General features: G+C 40.1%; 1 protein-coding gene across 2 annotated transcripts in view; it reads left to right on the top strand.

Moving 5' to 3' along the window:
• The window catches only part of crebrf (creb3 regulatory factor), a 36719-nt gene extending 14994 nt beyond the window's left edge, over positions 1-21725 (top strand). For both annotated transcript variants that reach the window (XM_042499458.2, XM_088088124.1), the window contains 7 exons: positions 93-268; positions 4290-5443; positions 5607-5804; positions 7033-7222; positions 7451-7524; positions 7627-7746; positions 9457-21725. In XM_042499458.2, the coding sequence (XP_042355392.1) occupies positions 93-268; positions 4290-5443; positions 5607-5804; positions 7033-7222; positions 7451-7524; positions 7627-7746; positions 9457-9575 (2031 nt within the window). In that variant the 3' untranslated portion in view covers positions 9576-21725. The remainder of the gene's footprint in view (positions 1-92; positions 269-4289; positions 5444-5606; positions 5805-7032; positions 7223-7450; positions 7525-7626; positions 7747-9456) is intronic.
• Positions 21726-21958: the final 233 nt, after the last annotated feature.

Raw genomic sequence — 21958 nt, 5'->3', positions numbered from 1 at the left:
TGTAACAACAAAAAGTAATTAAAATAATTTATCGTCCAACTTCTAACCCACCACCTGTTAGACTCACCGCCATGTTTTCCTCCTCGCTGCAGGACAGAGACATAACCCACCGGCAGAGCCCCTGTGGGGACAGCGTGGTGGGGGTCGGGGACGGAGGCAAGGAGGTGGAGGGCTGTGCGGATCAGTTCATGGGTCTGGGCGAGTGCGAGACGGTCTACAGCAGCTCAGCGTTCGAACAGTGGGACTCCTACTGGGAAGACCTCACCAGGTACTGGATTATTTATTTCTGTGCTGTGGCTTATTTTAGATCACATTAAAAACAGCAGAAATTAAATAAGATATAAAAAACATACTGATGAATTTAATGGAAATTAAATGATGTACTTTGTTTCACTCTCACCTGAGGTGACTTACATAATGAATGATTGTGCACAACATCACTTACTAGTACTAATTGTGCCGAAGCTTGAATTAATTAATATAAAAATTAAGCCTTTATTGTTACTAAATTAATCTTCCAACAGTCTAAAGTATGGCAAGATATGGGAAAAAGTTTGTTTTTTTTTGTTGTTGTTGATGTCGTATTATTAATTCTCAAAAAATTGGTTACATCTATTATTTAAAGATAATTTACTGAATGCCTCTCGTATTAATGTCACACAGATCAGTGAAACCAGTAAAAGTCATATTTTGTTTACGGCTGACACTCAGAGCACATGATCAACTGTCTGCTAGCTAGCTGTCACTGCACACCCAGGGCGTCAAGGGCAAATTTAACAGAAATTGTCAATTTAACTACATGGCATGACATGGCTGAAACCTGTATGAAGCAATGCATACGAGGCTCGGCGTATTTTATGCAAAATGTTAGCACAATTGGAATCAAGGCAGTAAAATCCTACAGGGAGAGTGAAAACGCAGAATTGCCAAGAAAATGTGCCAACGAGTTCATTTTTTTTCAGTTCTGTCGAACCTCATCTAATTAGGAAATTAATGTAGGTTTATGTTTTTTCCTTCAGTTTTAGTTATTGTAAAAATGGTCTTAATTGTCACTCAGAGTGGCATTAAAAGTGTTAAAAAGTCACTATTGTAACTTTCCGTTTGCTGTCGAACCCTATAAATAGTATTGGCAGAGGAGGTTGTATTTGGTGTCCATAAGACTTGCCTGTTTTTTAACTGAGTCACAGACATTGTTAGAAACTACTGAGAAATAAACTAAGACACGGTCTGTTTTTTTTTGTTGGCACTAAGAAAAATCATTCTCATATGTAAGAAGCTTGAACCATCAAATGTTATGTCATATTTGCTTGCTAAAATCATCAATCGATTCTCGGGATTTATTTTTTTTTTAATCAATTAATAATCAACTCAAGAGCTGTGTGGTATAGAGGAGGTTGTGCTCAGTGATTCCCTGTATGATGTGAACTCAGGATGTTTGACTTTTACTGTAGGATCGCAGTCAGTCTGTGAACGTTATGTGATAAGACAGGTGCCTAAAGGTTTTTATAGCAGTAGAGCACACCGTCACTGACCACTAATCGTTGAGGCAGGTCATCTTGGTCTGACACGGAGGATGATTGCAAGTGGGTAGTGGTTTTCCTGAAGGCAGGGAGTGGTTTTAGAGGCCAGTAAACAACAAAGCAGCTGGTTGCCGCAGTCTCCTGGGATCTCAGGTGATGCTCCGTCTGTCCTGCAGCTATCCTGAAGCTTTGCTGCCAAAATAGTTCATGCACTCTCTCCTCTGATGTTGAGTGTCAGCTGAGGGCGGACGACAGTTTCTGAAGTCTAAAAGCGATTAAAACTAAGGTGGAATCGTGCTGGCTAGTGCTGCAGGGTTGGGAAAAGCTGCTGCTAATAGGGTTGATTGAGGTCATGTTTAAGTGGAACAGAGGAAAGTGCTGTATCTTTTTGGCTAATGAGTGAGTCATTCTTTGCAACCTCGACTGTCCAGATAGGCCTATGCTTCTGTTGGGTTAGCGTCATAGTCTAATGGGCCATTTTTCTGGGTCAGTGGAAGACATATTCTCTCTGTGAGCTCTGAGGTACCTTTGCTCTTCACCGTGGTTTCATCAAACAGTCGTTTTCTTCATCTGGTAAGCTTCATAAAGAGATTAAAGTGTCTGTGTGGGTGTCAGAACTGTAACTACCAGATGAAGTACTACCCTGGAGCTCTTTGTTTGCTTCTTGGATCTGTTTATATGTTGTGGTATGAGCAAGTTTGACTGCCTTCAGGTTTTCAACCCTTGTTGGAAAAGTTAAAAACCTTAAACTGAATGTAAAGGAAAAACTACAGGTGAAAAAAGCAAATGTAAACAGATGCAGATTTGCTTCGGGTGATATAAATTGAGGCATAGATGCGTCATTCAGACTTGAAATGTTTCAGCTTAAAAAATGTATCCCGCACCAGCTACCATGCAGTTCTAACTAGTGCAGAAAATATGCTTGCATTTAGGGCCGCAGCAAAAAATTTCCAGCATTGATTAAGTTCTCAGTTACTTCAGTTATCAATGACTAAAAACATTTTACTAGAGTTTACTAGAGTTCATTGTGACAATTCCAAATGTTTTGTTTTGTCCAAATATATTCACTTAACAATGACATACATATGAGAATGAACATGGAAAACAAGAAACTTAATATTAGTATTTTTGGACTAAGGCGCTGCTTTTGATACAGACGATCATGGCATCCTTATGAACAGACTAATGAAGTGTGTTGGCCTCTCTGGCTGTGTTTTAGATTGGTTTAGGACTTCTCTGTCTGAGACTGTTTTATCTCTTTTGGTTACCACTCCTCATCTTACACAAGCACTACATGGTTCCTCAAGGCTCATTTCGGGGACCTGTGTTGTTCCATCTCTATGCTGCCATGAGGAAATATCATCAGAAAGCATGGGATTAACTTTCAAAGCTATGCTGATGATATTTAACTGTTCATCTCTATCACTCTGTGACTCTAGCCCCATCAATGAACTGGTTCAATGTATCGATCACTTGTGGATGTCACATAATTTCCTGCAATTGAACAAAGACAACACAGAGGATTTAATCGTTGGAGCAAAGGTCTGGAGAGGAATACTCTGCGCTAAGGGGCCGTACACATGCTGCGTCTTTAACCACCTGGGAAACACGAGGTTGGGTGGTGGGTGTTACTCATAGGTTCACTCTGTGCCAACATTCATGAGCGGAGAAGCAGGTTGTTTCTGAGGTTGCTCAGCGACCGTAACCAGTCTCTATCATAGCCCTCTTTCCAGACGTTCTGAGTGCAGAGCACATCTTCTTCCAGGTGTTTTTATAAGTTTGTAATAGGCCTAAATATAGTCAGTGGAAGTGATGTATAGCTCGTGTTACCCCTGCACTAAAATAATCAACTTGTCCTCCTGATATTTACAGAAGAAAGGAGAGATATCTGCCGACTGCGATTGGTTGTTCCTGGACACATGGCATGTGGTGCACGCTGCTGCGTTCCAAAAGTTGAACACCGTTCATTTCAGGTCGCGGCTGCTGCACACTTAAAATAGGCGATCTGGAATGAGTGCGCATCGTGACGGTGGCGGCACGGCTCATGAGTTCGCCTGCCACGCGTCTCCATTGTCAACAGTAGAATGGAATGTGCAAAAGACAGGGCATGTGTACGGGCCCTTCAAATCCCTGACACAAAATACCCCAAGCATAAAAACCTTGGCGTGCTTCTAGACCTTGATTTGAATCTAGAATCTTACATCAGTAATCTCATTAAAACTGCTTTTTATCACTTTAGAAATATTGCTGAAGTGCAACTCTGGATGCCAAAATAGAATTTATTTTATGACCTCTGTTTCTATCTCTTTCTCTCTCTCTCTCTGTATATCATAACACTACTGCTGTGGGAGTGTGAGCTCACTGCCAGGGATTTTAAGAGACTGCCTGCCACGCAAACTCACCGATTGACAGGCCTATAAGACAAGTTTAACAAGACAGTCAAGCAGTTTGGGTGTTGGTGCAAGTTTGTTGGGACTGTTTCATGACTTAGTTTCAGACATTATCTGCGGCTGCTTTGTTAGCACATGCTAAGCGGCCAGGCGTTGAACTGACTGTTCTATGTAACAGAAAGTTTGCAGATCCTTTTTACAAGTAAAGAGAATTAGTATACATTTTTTGTAAATTTCAAACAAGCATAACAAAACAGGGTGTAAAAAAAATATTCACCTGCATCGACAGGAACTCATATTGAGTTTTTAGACCAAAAAGAGCAGACAGCTCTGTATCTTGATGTCTTCATTCAGACCTTCATGTCTCTGTGCTTTGCAGATACACACGGCTGGCCAGCTGTGACATCTGGGGCACCAAAGAGGTGGATTTCCTTGGATTAGATGACTTCTCTAGTCCATACCAGGATGAGGAAGTAATTGGTCGAACCCCGACGCTGGCACAGCTCAACAGTGAGGATTCGCAGCCTGTGTGTGAGACACTCTACCCCCCTACTGACTTGACCCTGCCCGCCCCTCAGCCTCAACCGTCCCAGCTTCCCTGTCACAGTAAGAGACCCCTGGTCCTTGGCCAGGGCCCCGGCTCTGTGCGGCCCTCCCCGAGCTCCACATCCTCTTCCCGTCCTTCTCGTAACCTTCTCCCGGACTTTCCTGAAAGCTCCCAAAAAGCCACCAGACCTGTCCCCTCTAGCACTGAGACTATGGCCAAGACCCAGAACCTCCTCAGTCTTACCCAGGACCATGGCCAAGCTCAAACCAAGCTCCAGGGGCGAGTTAACAAGATGGCAGCCCCAATTTCTCACAGCACTGACTTTGTGCGGAAGGCTAAAGTCCGTGTGAGTGCTGTACATAAAGCTCAGCCCGAAATGCCCTCCCAGACGGATTTTGAGAGGTCAGATCCACCTCTGCCTCTCTCCCAGCCCCAAGAAGAGAAGGCCTGCACTTCGGCGAGTGCCACCCTTGTAGGAATTCCTGTTGCAGCAGCCAGCGGCTCTGCCAGCCTGACGAGCTTTGAGAGGAGACCAGAGGTGACAGGGAGGAGGGAGACACCTGTGGGCTGGTCTGCCACCGTGCCTCAACTGGTGGAAGCGAGTCAGGCCCTGGAGGGCAGCACCTCTGGGCTGGTTAGCAGCGCTGATAGTGTTGCGGGGGCTAGCGGCGGCGGTGGCGTTCTAGTTGTCGAGGGCACGGAGAAGAGCAAGGAGGAGGAGCACAACTACTCTCTGTTCCTGACCCGCAGCAGACTGGCCGGCAGAGCCCACTCCCAGCTGGAAGAGGACGAGGAGGAGGAGGAGGACGAGGAAGAGGCTGAAGAGGAGGAAGGCGATGGGCTTGAGCTAGATGATGAAGACCACGATGAGGGTTTTGGCAGCGAGCACGAGCTGTCTGAGAATGAGGAGGAGGAGGATGAGGAAGAGGATGAAGACTACGAAGCCGACAAGGACGACGACATGAGTGACGCCTTCTCTGAGCCAGGTAGCAACCCGTCATCTTCATGCTTCTGGTTCACATGTTTGACCAAAAACAAGGGGTTTATTTCTCAAATGATTAACTTTCTGTCTTTATTTACCTTTAACTCTTCTTCTCTGTCTTTCTGTTGCTCTGATTTCCTCCCTTTTTCCCGTCTCGTTTCCTCCAGGCTGTGACATGGAGCTGATGGAGGACATTAAAGGCCTGACAGCGGGAGTCTCCAGTCGGAAGAGAGGCAAGCGTCGCTACTTCTGGGAGTACAGTGAGCAGCTCACCCCCTCCAAACAGGAACGTATGCTGAAGCCATCTGAGTGGGACAGACACACGCTGCCTAGCAACCTGTACCAGAAGAACGGGCCTCTCCACGGTATACATACACATACACATACACATACACATACACATACACACGCACACACACACACACACACACACACACACATATATATACGTGTGTGTGTGTGTGTGTGTGTGTGAACACAAGCTTGCACTGTAGGATATAATCCTTGCTTTCAAACTTGCTTATGATGTTAAATCTTCAAAGGAAAGACTTTTAGATTATTGTATATGTGACATTTTATTTCCCCATCTTGAGGCATTTAACACATAATATATGCTTTACAGTGTAGACTTCAGTGCACATACTGAGTCTTTCAGAAAGACTGAGACTGGATTTTCCACAACAGCAGCTGTGCACAGCATGCTGCAGTGGTACCACAGTTTAACTGATCACATTGGAAATATTAAATAAATAAAAGGAGCATGTCTCATTTCTCACATAAACAACACAAGCCTGCAAATCATTTCTCTTGCCTCACGTCCGTATTTATTTTATGCTTTTGTTTGCATATGTAGAGGATGACTCATATTGAATTTTAATCATTTTGTAGCGTTTTTCAGAAAGGAGAAGCACTTCAAGCTTTTGTTGTTTGAAATTCAGTCATAACTGAAGGGGTTGCAGTCCATCACACAGTGATCATTTTCTTTATCATTGAATCTGTTATAAATCCACAGCAGGTATCACCAACTGTGACTGAATAGAAAATGACACACTTTCACATTGAAGGTACATCAAATAATGTTAACCTGATAAACAAGTAAGAAGTAAGAAAATAATGGATTTTAAAAAATGGAAATGGCAACTGCAATTTTTTTATTGCACACACTTGTGTGCTTCATGCCTGCTGGAACATTGAATTTAATTTAAGCGTTATCTCTAATGCTCCTTTTCTCTAGCTGTGTAACAACACATTGATGCAAATTGATATAGTCAGTGATAAACAGACCAATTTTATGAATGTAAAGTGAAAACATCGATACATATTTCAGTCTTTTAGGTACGCCCTATCGTTCCCATTGCATCAATCACAATTTTCGTTCAAGCAAACCCTCTTCCTAAATATTCAAACAGAGCTCAAGGCAATGATGATATCATGTCAAATTTATCGCAGGCCCCTGTATGGAATTGAAACAATATCGCATCGTGACAGACTTCGTGATACCAACAAATATTGTGTTGTTGTTGAAAGAGTAAATTTGAAATTTTATCGTGATGAAACTTTACACTGCTGCTCATTTGCTTGGTTTTCATGAAGGAAAGTATATGCTGAAGAAGTCTCGCCGCACAGACGTGGAAGACCTGACTCCCAATCCACGTAAGCTCCTGCAGATCGGCACCGAACTCCGAAAACTGAACAAGGTGATCAGTGATTTGACCCCCGTCAGTGAGCTGCCGCTGACTGCACGGCCGCGGTCTCGCAAGGAGAAGAACAAGCTGGCATCCAGGTAACACCTGCACGCATGTACAGGACGCACACATCAGAGCGACATTAGACCGTTATGTACAATCACACTGACCTCCAGATTATCAATAGAAGTATTTTATCACTGAGAACATGAGTCTATTTTAGAATATAGCTGTGATCGAGGTGGTGATTTGTGATCAGTAAATCATGTTTCTCAGTGGTTCACTCTCCTGTTAGTAAACTCCATTCATCTGTTCCTGTTTTATAGAGCTTGTCGTTTAAAAAAGAAGGCCCAGTATGAAGCAAACAAGGTGAAGCTCTGGGGACTCAGCACAGAGTACGGTATGTTGCTCACCACAAAGGTTTTCTCAACAACTTCTGTATTCATTTTCTTCATGCCTTGTTAGTGTGTAATCGTCAATGCTTGTTGGTCTCCTCCTGTAGATCGATTGCTGTTTGTTATCAATGCCATCAAGGAGGAGATAGTGGCTCGAGTGGAGGACTCCTCTCCGCGTCCGACCAACATGGCTGACACTCTGGAGCATCTCATCAAGGAGACACTCGGTAAGGAACAAAGACTGAGTCATTTATACAGACGTCACTCACAGACATAAGAAGTCACACTGTAATTAGGATAGTACCTTGAGTTACATACATAAATTGTACTTCAAACTACATCCACACCATAGAAATAATTAGGGCTGTCAACGTTAAAGAGTTGTTTGTGATGCGTTTTAAGTTTGGACAAAATGCATTAATTTTTTTTGTAATCATGTTAATCAAAGGCCAGTAATCCTGTCTTTAAGAGGCTCTACTGAAATTAATTTTAAAGCCAGAGTTGTGACTGTTAGGACCTAAGGAATCGAGTGGTACCAACCATGTCATGTCACTAGTCAGGAAGGGGGTCACAGGGGTGTCTTGACCTCTCACCTCAAGAATTTTGAATTCCCTATCAAGACAGTCTGGTAAGAATTGTCTTACTTGTTACCTTGAACTTCAAAACTGTCAAGCAATTGCAAGCAAGCAATTAATCGTGATTAAAAAAAAATAATCGTTTGACAGCCCTACAAATAATACAATATATCTATAACTTAATGGAAGCCATTTTTTTGACCGTGCAGAAACTTAGAGGAGAGTAATTACTATGTGTAGTGTACAGAATTTTTTTTTTTTAGAAGACTTTCTGTCACATAATAAATGAGGCATAAATTCTGTCAAATAAATTTGGTAATGAAATATGGGGAGTGGGAAAGTATTTATAGATATATAGGGAAATGAGGAAACTAAGAGTTAGATACGATGATATAATTCACAATAAGATTCAAAATAATCAGAGCAGAGTTACACTTTTGAATGTTTTTTTATGGAAAGCTGTTAAATTAAAATTTGACATTCTTGAAAAAGCAGATGATGAGAAATAATATAGCTCAGACAGCAAATTACTAACTATTGACCCAGATGAGATAAACTCATTGCATCATATGAACACTTTTACAAATCAGAACATAATACGGAGTCAGTGAATGCCTTTTACAAGTACATAAAGTTCCCTGTCTGAAAAAGAAATAATCTTTTCTGTATGTTGTACACAAACTTGTATGCATTTGTTTTAGACAAGCGAGGGACTGTGTCCACCAAAGCGTTTTTCCCTTAAGTCATCTTATTTTTAAAATTCTTTGCAATGAGAGCTCCACATGTTTATGCTATGCTGCAAACAGCAACGTGTGACGAGTCGCTGGGCATCTTTTCTGCGTCGAGTGCTGCATGTTTGCTGTTTTTTTCTGAGCACCGACAGCTGAAACATTTTCATCTTGGGTTAAACGCTGTACTCGTCACCTTCACTTTTTACCCAGCGGTCCAATCACAGTGGAGCAGGGGTGGGACAAACAGACCAAGGCTTACAGGTTTACTACAAGTGCTGAACAACAACAGTAGACTAGGAGAAATAAAATACTATATATACATTAATATATGTTTTCTATTATGAACCCACACACCAACGTTCTTCAGCGTTCCCTTCACCCAAAGCCAGCACTCTTCATCATATTCACTTCTGTGCATATTCTGCATTATAGCAACCAGATACAACCAAAGCGCCTCGGCTGGAAAAACGCTGCGCGTCCAGAGCGCTCTCAAGCGCTCCCAGCTGGGCCTTTCCTGAGGAGTGCTTGCTGTTTTCAACTGGAAAAAAAGGCTTCAGTGGACACGGGGCCTTAGTTGCATGAAAAATACTTAACGTGTAACATCTTTCTTAATGTGTTTTTGTGGGTGCAGTGGCATCACCTGTTGCTGGGCAGACTTCAGACTTTGTCAACAAGATCTTGGAGAACACAGGACGCGGCGATCCCACCGGCGGACTGGTCGGCCTGCGAGTCCCCACCTCTAAAATCTAGACAAACCGCAGTCCACTGAGAGGAGTGGACTAAATTTTGCCACCGTGCTGTCTCATTGTAACTATGCTCCCCTCTGCATGCCCCTCCAACCCAGAGTACATACACATTGTTAGTCACACAAACACACATACCACTCCCTGTGTGTATGTATGTGTGCTTGTTTTAGCCATGCACCTGTATGGCACACACCCTAGCTTACTGTCTCTACACGCTGTGAGCAGAGTCAGTTCGTCACCGTCTCCCAATCCATCGTGAGCATCTGTTGGGTAAAAGCGCCTCTAAAAGCGAGGGATGGTTAGGTGTATAGCTAACAGCACGTCCTAAATCCACTGGTGATTATTAGATGTGTTTAACATAGTGTTGTGTCGGGTCGGTTCAGTTGGAGGTCTGCTTCCAGGGCTGACGAGGAGATAGTCACACGAGTGTAACCACTGGAATACTTTCACACAATTTGTTTGAGGTTGTGATGACAGAAGAAGTTTTGTTACAAATCAAACACCATCAAAGGTTGGACGAAGTTCCAGTTATCACATGGCAACAAAACATAACTCCAGGATCTTAAAATCAACCCGCTCAGTAAAATATTTCAATGAAAACAGCATTGGTTACTAAGATAGCTGCAGAGTAAAGAAAAAAAAAAGCAGTGTGCTCCAAGGCGTTACGGGGTGGCAGGAAATATTTTGTATTGAAGGCCTAAATATGTTCATGCCATCCCCTGTTTGTCAATCAGGTCTGCTGTTGTTAAAATGTAGGAGTTGGCAAAATAAAGCTCGAAACAAAAAAGTTAAAATTCGACTTTAACGATTAAGCATCAGACGTCCTGCTGAGTGGAAGTTTTCAGCAGGCAGGAGGAAGCTTAACGGCTAATTTTGACGACGTTAATTCAAACAACAGAAGTTAGCTGACCATGTGGAGAGAAAGTGCATGTGGTTTGGTGCTTTTTGGCCTTGTGCTAGTTATAACTGGACGGGGTGAAACAGGCATTTTGCCAGAATGGGAGCAGACTGTGAGGAAGGTGATGGTGGTGGTGATGAAGAGAACATAGACAGTGATCCATCTCCTCTTGGAAACTGTACATAGAAGTGTCTCCCAGTGAAAAACGGCACCGGCTCCCCTTTTTGTACAGTAGAGAAGACCAGGCTAACAGTTTGGTGTGTTCATACTAGTGTTTGATCAGAGTTCTATTCATTGTGCCTTGTGTATGTATGTGTGTGTTTCTGTAAGTCTGAGTGAGTGTGTGAGAGGGACTGAACGAGGAGAGGTGATTGGTCAGAGCTCCCTGAGGTCCAGCCGAGGAGAGGACTACTTTACACTGAGGGAGATTGTTAGTGAATGCGCGTAGGGAGAAAATTGTGGGGTTCGTCGTGTATTTCAGTCAAGATATTCTGAATGTACATAAAACAAGTGGAAGCTCTTGTTGCGTGATGCCACAGAGTCTGTGTATATAGGAGGGCTCTGCAATAGATCACTTTTGGTTTTTGGTACTCTTGTCTTTAGGGATTGGGGGAGGGTTAACAGATATTTTCATTTAGAGTTATAAAAAAAAATATTTGCACACTATATTTTGATTGTTTTTTGTACCAAAGACACATGCAACGAAATGGCGACCAGCCAGTTAAAGTAAGGTTTTGCACAGCTTACCTGACGCCGTATTGAATGTAAGAAATGTGGGAGGGTCAGGGAATTCATAGAACTGTGAAATTAGCTTGGGTCCAATTCTGTATAGAAAAGGAACATTCATTAATTTTTTTTTTTTTTTTTAATCTGAAAATTAACCCCATCTGTGGGCATCTCCAGTAGACATGTTGCTTAGCAAACACTTCATTCCTGAAACTGATTCCTCCCTCCACATGCTAATTGTTTTAATGGCGCTTTCTAGGACAAACCTAAGAGTGCTAGTAGATAAGCTATGTTACATTTTTGCTTGTTTGTCAAAATGTCACCGACAATAACCAAAATGTTTTGTTCCTTTTGTCACTCGTTTGATTTCTGTATGTAGACAAGGTTTAGTTCATCAACAAAATATTAATGTGTTTTAAAGTACTGTATATAGAAGCATTAATGCTATATCTATCAATGGTGAAATGCCACTTTACATGACAATTGATTCATTTTTAAGCATGACACATTTCTAAAAGCCTATCCTTGCATTGAGAAAGCTAGAGGAAAAAAAAAACACAAAAACCGAAGAAAAAAAAGTTCTTGTTATATTTTTGTACTTTAGCTGCCTGCTAGCTTTCCTGTTGGTTTGGAGGTTGAGTGAAAAGAAGGAGATGTGGAGGAGAAAAGTCGGAAAGAGCATCCAGAGTTTGATACATAAACCGACACTTGACCCCTTCAGTCTCCTCTGCCAGCTGAGGGAAATACAGAGAGGCACGACTGCATTTATCTAAGACATAATGCAGTGAAGCCATGGTCTAGTTTGAATGGTCTATAAAGAGAATGAGGACATGCTGTCTTTAGCGAGGACAGGGACTTGTCCAGGAAAGCAAGGAACTCAGAGGACAACAGCATGAGGACAGTTTCTGTAAGAAAGCCAAAGCCATTTGAGTCTGTCCCAGATTGATCTGGATTCAGCACTGTGCATTGTCATTCAGATTTTCACACGTATTCCCTCTTTGACCATGAAGTCGGTTGAGTTTTGCATTTCCTGATAGTGGCATTGTTGCCTTTTGAGGTTGCATTGTTGGATTTTTGTCTGCCTGGCCTTGCCTTTGGACTTCAGCTCACACCCTTCCTGACCGCATAGAATAACTATCTTCACCAAAACACACAGTTACAATATCCAGGCCACGAACTGGCAGCATGTCCAACGTTTAGAAATGCATGATGCCTGTATGCTTGCCTCCCTGCTGCCTCCTCAGAGGAAACGCAGCCATTTGCCAGGAACTTAAAAACTCAACCAAGCGCGTTTGAGGCTGAATTCAGGTTAGTTTGAAGTGGAGAAGGCGCTCCTTCACAGAATGAACTCTGATGTCTGGTGGTCTTTCTGTATTGTGTGATTGAATAACAGCTAGTGCTACATATATATATATTTTTACTGATTTCTGTTCCGTCTAAAAAGGGAGAAATGGTGCTTTTTTTCTGAAACTAGAATGATGAGTATCCATGATTCTTATTTGACTCCTTAGTCTAGTTGTAGCCTAATGACTTGCTCTCCCTTACCGTCCATAGCTATTTTCTTAGTAGTGATTAATTTTTGTAAATAGTCTATATAAGTTAATATGTATCTTCTAAATGTTAGATATATGTATAGAATACTCTATCTTATATGTTTGAAAACGAAAGCACTTTGTCCAAAAAAGGAAAAAAAAAGAAAAAAAAAAAGAAAAAGAAAAAGAAAAGCATTTTTTTCTTCCATTTGCTGCTAAAAGGCCTGGTGTGAATGCTGCAAGTGTACTTGACGACTACTTGCTAGGATAGGTCTATTACCTGACTTGGCTAGGTCTATAAACTAGCAGGGAATAGGTGTCGGACCTGACGAGGGTTAGATCTGCATGTGTCTGGAGCCACGTAATGATATGGAGGGTTGTATGAGCGCATATCATTGCTTGGCTTTGGGTGTCTTGACAGGATCGGTCTATTTCCTGGTCAGGAGCCGTGTGGATAGGGTGTTTGTGGTCTTAAAAAAAAAAAAGAGGGTTTTGATTCCAGGGCCCCTACATTGATCCTGATGCTGACCCCCTTGGCGTCATGATTCATTTGCCTTCAGTAGAGGTTTCCTATGGAAAAACTGATTCTGCTTTGGCTTCCTCTTCAGGGTGATGTACAGTGTAGACACATTTCTCCAGAGAGCTATATTGTTATCATTTGTAAACTGATTTCTACTTGTGACTTAATGAGGAGGGGTTTAGCCTAGGGCGGCCGGGAAGAGCCCAATTGAAAGACGTTGTTCCGGGCCGCCTTAGGGGAAGTTACTATATCACTGTACTGTATGGCAAGCCAGTTACAAATGGAGGCTCAATCCGGACACTTATTGCCTTTTTGAACTTTTCACTTACACACAAACAAAAATAATAACACGGCAGATGTGTCAGTTGCCGAGGGGTGTGCCCGAGGTTTATGACATCATTGTGCCAATTTACGGTCAACTTCAACAAAACCATTCAGCCTGATGGGCTCAAAACAACCTTGACTGAAGTAACAGACGTGGGGAAATATGTCTGGAAAAATGGCTTCAAAGATTTGATCTACTTGTGCTCAGTTTCATCTTTTGGGACACAGTTTGAAGCATTTTTTCGGCTACAGTTATGCCCAGGTCTGACAGGGGGTCAACAGTGGTAAAAGGGCCGCTGGTTGGCCGACAGCAGAGCGTAGCGTTTGTGTTTTGTAGTCGATCACGAGGCTGATTCAAGAAAGAGTCCTCACAGGTTTTTACATTTAACATGATAGGTGCAAGCTGTGCAACTTTACATTCAAACCAGGAGACTCTGTGGCATTTTAACAGTCAAGGAAATGAGTGAAAATCCACGCCAGTAAAACTATTCCTTATTCTTTTTATTTCTGATGACATAAATCCTATACAGTCAACTATTAAGCTAATAGAGTGTGTAACTTTGTGCTACTCTTGTCCAATAAAAGCTAAGTGGATCCATAAAGCTCTTCTTCAGCAAATCAGGGTAATATCGTTCTTCTATCTGACATATGTGATGACATATAAAATCAAAAGAAAATATATTTATGTATTCCAATTATTGTCGCCATTCTTTACTCTGTACAAAATATTTTGTGTGTGTGCGTGTGTGTGTATGAATTATCAATGTCAATCAATATAGTGCAATGCTCTCTACACAAACTGAAAAAAAAGGCCAACAGACTTGTCACAAGAATTCACAAAGTTTCTCCGCTTTCTTCAAATCGCTAGTCAAACATACACCTGCAACATTTTCCTGTCATGAAGGTTTTGACTCGGATTTCCTGCCGTGATCCAACTGGGGTTTGTCACATGGTGCTGATTACTTTTCATTATCCAAGAAATCACCTAAGAGTTTAAATGGCATCTGTATTTAGATCCAATCACAAATAATGAGATCATTGTTCTCAATAATTGTCATCAGACCAGACTTCCCCTTCTGATCATTTTCATTGATTCTGACTGTCCCTGTTGGACCAAGCAGACGAAGAGTCACACTGATTCTTAATCTGAACAACAACAGAACGATGGTTTCTGTATTTTGGGCTGTATGTTAAGCATACCATTGTATGTTGTATAAAAGTCTGACTCTGAGATCTGATACCATTGCACAAATTCACAGAGAAGGTTTATCCCATCTTTGAGGTACAAAATATTTACCAGAACTGCAAAATGAATACAAATGTTCTGATGTATTAGGACTTTTTTGTTAATTATTTAAATTGCAAGTTGAATTTCCTTCACATGTTAACATATGGTTATAGATTCACCTTTTGTAATATTCAGTAAATTTTTTTTAAAAACGAGTGTTTCTGTAATTTTGGAATAATTTCAAAGAAGTTTCTTGGAAAGAGCTTTTAATTTCATAGTAGGGGAATTAATTAATTGATAGGAAGGTGTCAACATGTATGGACGATAAAGTTTTCAATAATGAGGGAATAATTTACTTGTCTTCAGAGCTGCTCTAATCAATATTAATGCATAAAAAATGGATTCATTTACTTCAATTAAATTGACTGGTGTTGCTTGTCGTAATGAACCTACAGAGAACAGGCAACACTCTGCAAGTCGCCTCTTATCTAGTTAATACAGCAGAGCTTGTTCAATATGCTTATTCTATACTATCACGATACTTGGGTGCTGATTTGATTTGTATTTTGACTAGTATTGCCTTTTGACATGACGATTTATTATGATTTTTGTTTTAAAAAGTAGATTGCAGGAAAAAATTGAATTGTATGCGGGAAGTTTGCCTCGCCTGAATTTTAATTGCTAAATACTGAGGGCTCTTTTCCAAAGCCTCCAAAAACAGCGCCAAACAGCATCGGGCTTTGAAGCCAATTTGACAGTGGCCAAACTGTGGCATTACTACTTCTGAGTGCATCGCATGACGTTATCAGGCCGGAAAGACGTCCTCCCACAGACTTACATTGTTAAAAATATTTTTTTTATTGTTTATTTTCCTACTGTTTTTAATGTGAGTGAGCCTGAGACCGAGCATTTGGGAGGGAGTGTTAAAGGTTCGGCAAATGCGCTTGCTCTATGGGCCCTTGAGTAATTTATATCGGGAAGTGGAACTTTTTTGTTTTTGTGTGCCACAGGGGCAGTTTTCATAGGAATGAAGCCGCAGTTCTCTTTATAAATCCATGTAGTACCCTTGGACAGCTTTGCAATTTTTCTTGCTTTCTGTTGTTTTTCTGGAAACGTAATGTTGTCACATTACTCATAGATAACCACAAGAAGACTAACAACCCATTTCCACCTCTGCATCCAAATATATTGTTTACAGTTTGCCATCATGTTCATAACAACACTCTGTAGTGAAAATAAATGAAGCAGTTTTTTCCAAGAAACTTCTGAGGATGTTATTACGAAATTGCTGTTCCGTAAGATAAGTGTTAACAATTTTTTTTTTTTTTTAAGAAATAGGATTTGTACAAAAAAACAACTAAAAAATGGCCTCACTCTCTGCTGGCTGCGATTTCAGATCTCAGAGTCTGGCTTTGAGTTTCTTTTGGGGCATTTCAAATGTTTCCCGTTTTGTTCAGATCCATGTGGGCTTCCCTCATTTCTTTTATAAACACCCTTTTTTTTGGAGGCTGTATGCTTACAACCCTCCACATTTTCCCTGTGTAAATTAGATGCATACCAAAATGTACTCGCGGTGGGAATAATGTTTCTGCATGCCAATTTTCCGCATAGCACTGAGAGAATCAAGTGACATCTGGAGTTCTTTGCAGATTGGGAAATAATTTGGCCAATCAACGGTCTCCATCATCACAAAGTTCACTCACTGCACTGTCAGTCGAATGATTTCATACTTGCTGCTACTGAATGAGCACAAAGAGACTTTTTGGTTTAGAGTGTCCATGACACAATTACCGGATATTATTACCACACACCCCATTTTTGATTTTACACCGTATTTTCCTGCGACAGTCAAAAGACCAACAGTGTTACTCACCTTGCACTTGGTTTTCGAATATGATGCCTGCTGAATCAGGTGCCTTAATCAAATATATGAGAACACAAATCTGCACCTTTTGTCAGTCTGGAGGGGGTTTCCCTACAGAAACAAGGGGCTGGGTTTCCCAAAACATAAACTTGAAGTACGAAACTGAAATGAAAACCTCATTTAACCACAAATCAATACATTTTGTATCAGCCTTTAACAGCAGATAATAGCTGTTTTTCGTGCATGAATAGAACAATAAACTCTGCAAATGATTTCCCTTTTAAAGTATTACCGAAGAAGAGCATAAACTAAATTGCTGTTGTTTTGGGAAACCTGGTTCCGTTTTTAACTCTTTCTCTGCCCACTACGCCATGTTATTGTGTTTTCTGTATTGGCTGCTGCTGCTATCACCGCTGGTGTGTCCGTGTAGAGAAGAGCAAACCTCCACTGTGTCTGTGGCAGAGGGAGACTTGGGCCTGCTTTTTACCTAGTCAATTACAATGCATTCTTCTTCTGTGGTTTTGACATGGAGCACCGTGTTGCTGCCTCCTGAAACCTTTTTCGAGAAAAAAAAAAAGAGAAAAAAAAGCATAAAACAGAACTTTCCGTTTCTTAACTTTGCTATTATGAAGTGCCAGACCCTCCTTGAAGTCAGTGTTGGCACTGAGTCGCAGGTTGCGAATGAAGCGACAAACTGAGCATGGAGGTACACTGTGGTGCTAATCTGTCAGTGGCTGGGTGCTAACATGGCTGTGTTAAAAAGCTGTATTAGCCATATTATTCCTTCTGTCGATGACTCTGGTCAGTCTTGTGTTTCTGACTGCTGCACTGCTGTATGCTGACATAGCGAGGTATAACTCTGCTGCTGCTGCTTTGCTGATGAATGTAGACTAGTCTTCCTCAGCAGGATCATACAGACAGACGTGAGTGTCTGGTGGAGCTTTTCCTGTTGTGCTTCTTACTGTTAGACATTTTGTTTGGAACACAGAGGGAGACTCTTGTCGTCAGGATCCAGAAAGATCATGAATGTTGTATCTTTTTATGGCCGCTGTCCTGCTTGTATGTTTAAACCTTTTTGAATATTATGGTTTGATATTTATGCTCTGACTCTGTCAAATGTTTGCACGTTTGAATTTTTATTCCCTAAATTATATTTTATTGCCTTTTTTCCCTGATCCCAGTGTTCATACCATTTCTTTGATATTTATTTGTTTTGTCCTGTAAATTAACATGTAAGGAGACAATTTGTTGAATCTAGACTTTTTTCTAGCTTTTCCACTGAAGCGGACTTTGTTAGGAGTCACGTGAGCTTCACAGACATGGACCAAAGTCACAATGAAATCAGAAATTACATCTTTTTTTCATATATCCCCATATAATTTTATACAACTACTTGACAGTAAATACATAAAAACATTTATCGTCTGTAATTTCACATTCTAATGCTATTAAGATGTACTCATAGTATATCCGTAATTAGGGATGCACAATAATATCAGCACGTCATCGGTATCGGCAGATAATGGCTTTGAAATGAAATACTGGTACTGGCCAACGTGCAGATTTTTGTCGGTAAACCAATATTCTTCTTTTTTCTTTTGTTTTTTTTTTAACAAAGTGAACATGTACAAAACATCGACCCTAAGTTGAAGTATTTTTCTTATTTTGCTCAATGAATGAATTTTACGTAAACTGAAAAGCATTGTATTTTATGTCTCCATCTGCTGGTGGGCCATCCTGATGCGTTAATACATAATATGGCGTTAATCCAACTACAGAAGAGACTTGAAGGTCACTAAAATGAGATGGGGAAAAAGTGGATATATTGATATTGATATTGGTTATCGACATAATGAGTTTATATGTATCGGCAAAAATCCAATATCGTGCATGCCTTTCTATAATATTACCTCATCATAGACTATAAATTAGATTTTGCAAATTAAAATAAAGACACTCATCAATTAATGTTAAATTAGACAGTAAAAAAAAATCCATCATCAGATTGTAACACAACTTGAACAACAATAGGCAAAAGGATTAGAACTACTTTATTGATCCTGGGGGGCGTTGTATGATAAACAAGTATTATAATAAAAAGCAGGAAAAATAGGAAACTGCAACAGGCTGCATACATGGTAGGCAGATGGACACCTGACGAGAAAGACTGATTAGAAAGAGACATTAGAATTTAAATAAACCCAATAAATCAGTATAAAAACTGATTTACAAATAACTCGATAAATTAATAGATACATATGTAGACAGACCAAATTTGTAAATTGATAGGCAAATTTCAATTGAAACAAAAGACGTGCCAATAAAATGAACAATGCCGTTTTTAATTTACTTTAATTTGTTTTTCCTAAATGTCCTCCTCTTGCAATAGATGCTATTATCATTTTCATTACCCTTGCTCCTTACATTTAAGGAAGTGTGCTTATTTGTTTTCCTGCTGAGAGTTGAATGAAAAGATTGATACCACTCTTATGATCAAACAGAACGTATAAATCTACAGTCAGTAGCCGGTTTGCTTAGCTTTGCACAAAGACTGGAAACAGCGAGAGGCAGTGTTTGCGTGAACACTTTAACCAGGGTTATCCATAAACAATTTTTTTCCATAAACAAATGATAATAATAATTTGTAATGTAAAATCACGTTAAAACACCACATACAGAGGCTTATTTCTATCTGCTCCTGCCTTCCTGTCTGCTAGTATCCTAACACTTTATCTTTTCTCTGCATTATGTTCTGCCCTAAAACCATTTAAAGGAAACAAAAACTGCAGTTTCACTGTGACTTTGAGTAACTGTGTCTGTGACGCTCATGCAGTGTTCTGTCATTGGAGGTTTGAGGCATGCAACACCAAACAAAGAAATAAATTCCTGAAAATGTAATAACATTAGAAAATGTGATAAAATTTGCACTTAATTTGATCAAAAATGTAATAAAACCCAAACTAAATAACAGACCAATAATGTTATGAAATATTCTGACTGATATTGTAATAACATTTAGACTGATAAAGTAATATCATATTAGGTTGTTGTGAATTAAACTTTTTTTTTTAAATCATCCTTTATTTTATCTATTAGTCTGTGCACTCACATAGATTTGAAAGTACCGTTATTAACATGAAGTGATGCTAACTTTGCCTCCCATCATACTTTGCGAGGTTGCAGTTGAGTGAAAATCAAATTAATCTACTTAAGTGTTAAGGTCAACTTTTTTCTAAATGATAGATTTGATTTTGAACCCTTTCTGGAATGCAGAGATTTTAAGAGATGAGGCCAGACAAGGTAACACCACCTGCAATCTGTGGTAGACTTTAAATTCTGCGTAAAGCCTAAAATAGACATTTCCAAACACTTTTTTCTGTGGGCTAAATTAACACTACATTTTTTGCACTTGCACATTTTAATTTTTTTTAGAAAAAGAAAACTTTTATTTTCAAACATTACAACATCAACATTTCCTGTCAAAATTATTACATCATAAGTTTAAAAAAAAAAAAAAAGGCCCACCTGAAAGATTTTGAATATTACAATATCAGCCACGGCGTTCTCCTAAATCCTTGTTTAAGATATTACATTACTGAATTTTATTTAATTTTCAACAACGCTAAGTGCAAATTTCCTTACATTTTCAGGAAATTATTCCATTATTGGGTGCCGAGGCGGTCACACGGACTCATCGAGTCAGTGAACATAACCTCTCCTTGACACAACTCTTCTTTTGTCATGACTCTGGACCGAGGTTCAGGTGCTCCATAGCCTCGGAGCTCAGGTTAGGAGTCGGCTTGCCTGTTCTCTCTAACTTTGGTGGGGAAATTTGAACATTTGATCAGTTTTCTGGGAAAACTTCACCACTGCACCAGAGATGTTCCGCCCCCTTCTGGGTGCTTTTTCTTTCAGAAGGGCTTTGGTTCGCAGTTGTCTTGTCAGGGAGCTCCTGAGATTAGCCAGGAGCCACTAAAGGCTGGTGGGCAGAGACCCCTCACCCTCCCCTGTAATGAATGATCAGAGGGAGGGAGTCATTTCCTCTTCTGCAGACTGATCTTATTAAAGCAAATGACAACAACCCACCCTCAATAATAAAAACAAAACCCCTCTTTCCATATCTACACACGTCATCATCCAACACTGCAGTGATTTACATCTCCTTCCAGATTTGCCAAAATGCATGGCGCGAGAGACATTTAACAAACAGAAAGTGTTTATGTTCTGTTTCCTTTATTTTTCAATTTTGATACTAAAGACAGACAGTACGACGATTTTATAGGAAACCCATACAAGTCCAAACATGTAGAGGATGTGGGAAGTATCGGTCATCCTGAGCTCCACAGCTACATGCCATTGTTATGATGCTTCTGGTCTTGTATGGTAACTTATTTGACTAGATCAACAGCATGGGATCTTTCTGTAGTTAGTCCTGTGTGTGTTCCTCTCCCCAGTCTCAGTAGGAAGGCTGTACTTCATTGCTAAGTGCTCTACAATAGATCTCTCGGTGATTATAATTTCATAAAGAAGCAAAACCTGCAGAAAGTGTATCCTGCTGAAACTAACTTGATCCTCTCTTTAGCAATGACGTCTATATTTGTAGTTCACATATATGCCTGTTCGAATACAATATCTTGACAGTTGTTATATTTATGTTGTGTAATAAATGTCGTGCTGGGTTTTTACTTTTGTTTGACCTAACTTTTTTGTTTTACATCGTATTTCTTTTCTTTGGAGGCACAGTGGGTGGCTTTATGCACAGGCATGGAAATTTAAAAGATGTTTTTTTTTTTTTTTGTTTGGTTTGTACTGTAACAACTCATTCTGGTTCAGAGCTTCTGACAGTTTTCGTCTCTGGCTGCTCGACATCCTGCGGACACCTGCCCCGAATCTCTGTTGTGTTATTGTGCCTCTCTCTTTTTCTTTTTCTTTCTTATTTTTTAAATCATTCTTTCTCTGTTGTATCAGCCAGGAGTTGGTACCACAGCTCTGCTTGTAACCACAATAGTCTGATTATGTTTATTGATTTTAATATCAAATTAATAAAACCATTAGCACCCCATCATGACTCTTGTGTATTTAATTGGTTAATATAAACTTTAACACAAGCCCATGTTTATTCTAAAGATCGATAACATCATATCCATAATAGAGGGGAAATATACAGGGAGTGATGTTGAGAATATAGATTACTAATAACTTTGTTGAAATAGTAAGTATTGTAACTATTTTAATTACTTTATTAAAGTCATAAAAGTATTACATTTAATTACTTTTTAAATAAATGTTTGGACA

This window comes from Plectropomus leopardus, chromosome 15 (genome assembly GCF_026936395.1).
Source record: "Plectropomus leopardus strain MGB_pleo_1.0 chromosome 15, ASM2693639v1, whole genome shotgun sequence".
Lineage (NCBI taxonomy): Eukaryota > Metazoa > Chordata > Actinopteri > Perciformes > Serranidae > Plectropomus > Plectropomus leopardus.
The sequence above is the reverse complement of the archived record's forward strand: the minus strand, read 5'-3'. Positions and strand labels throughout refer to the sequence as shown.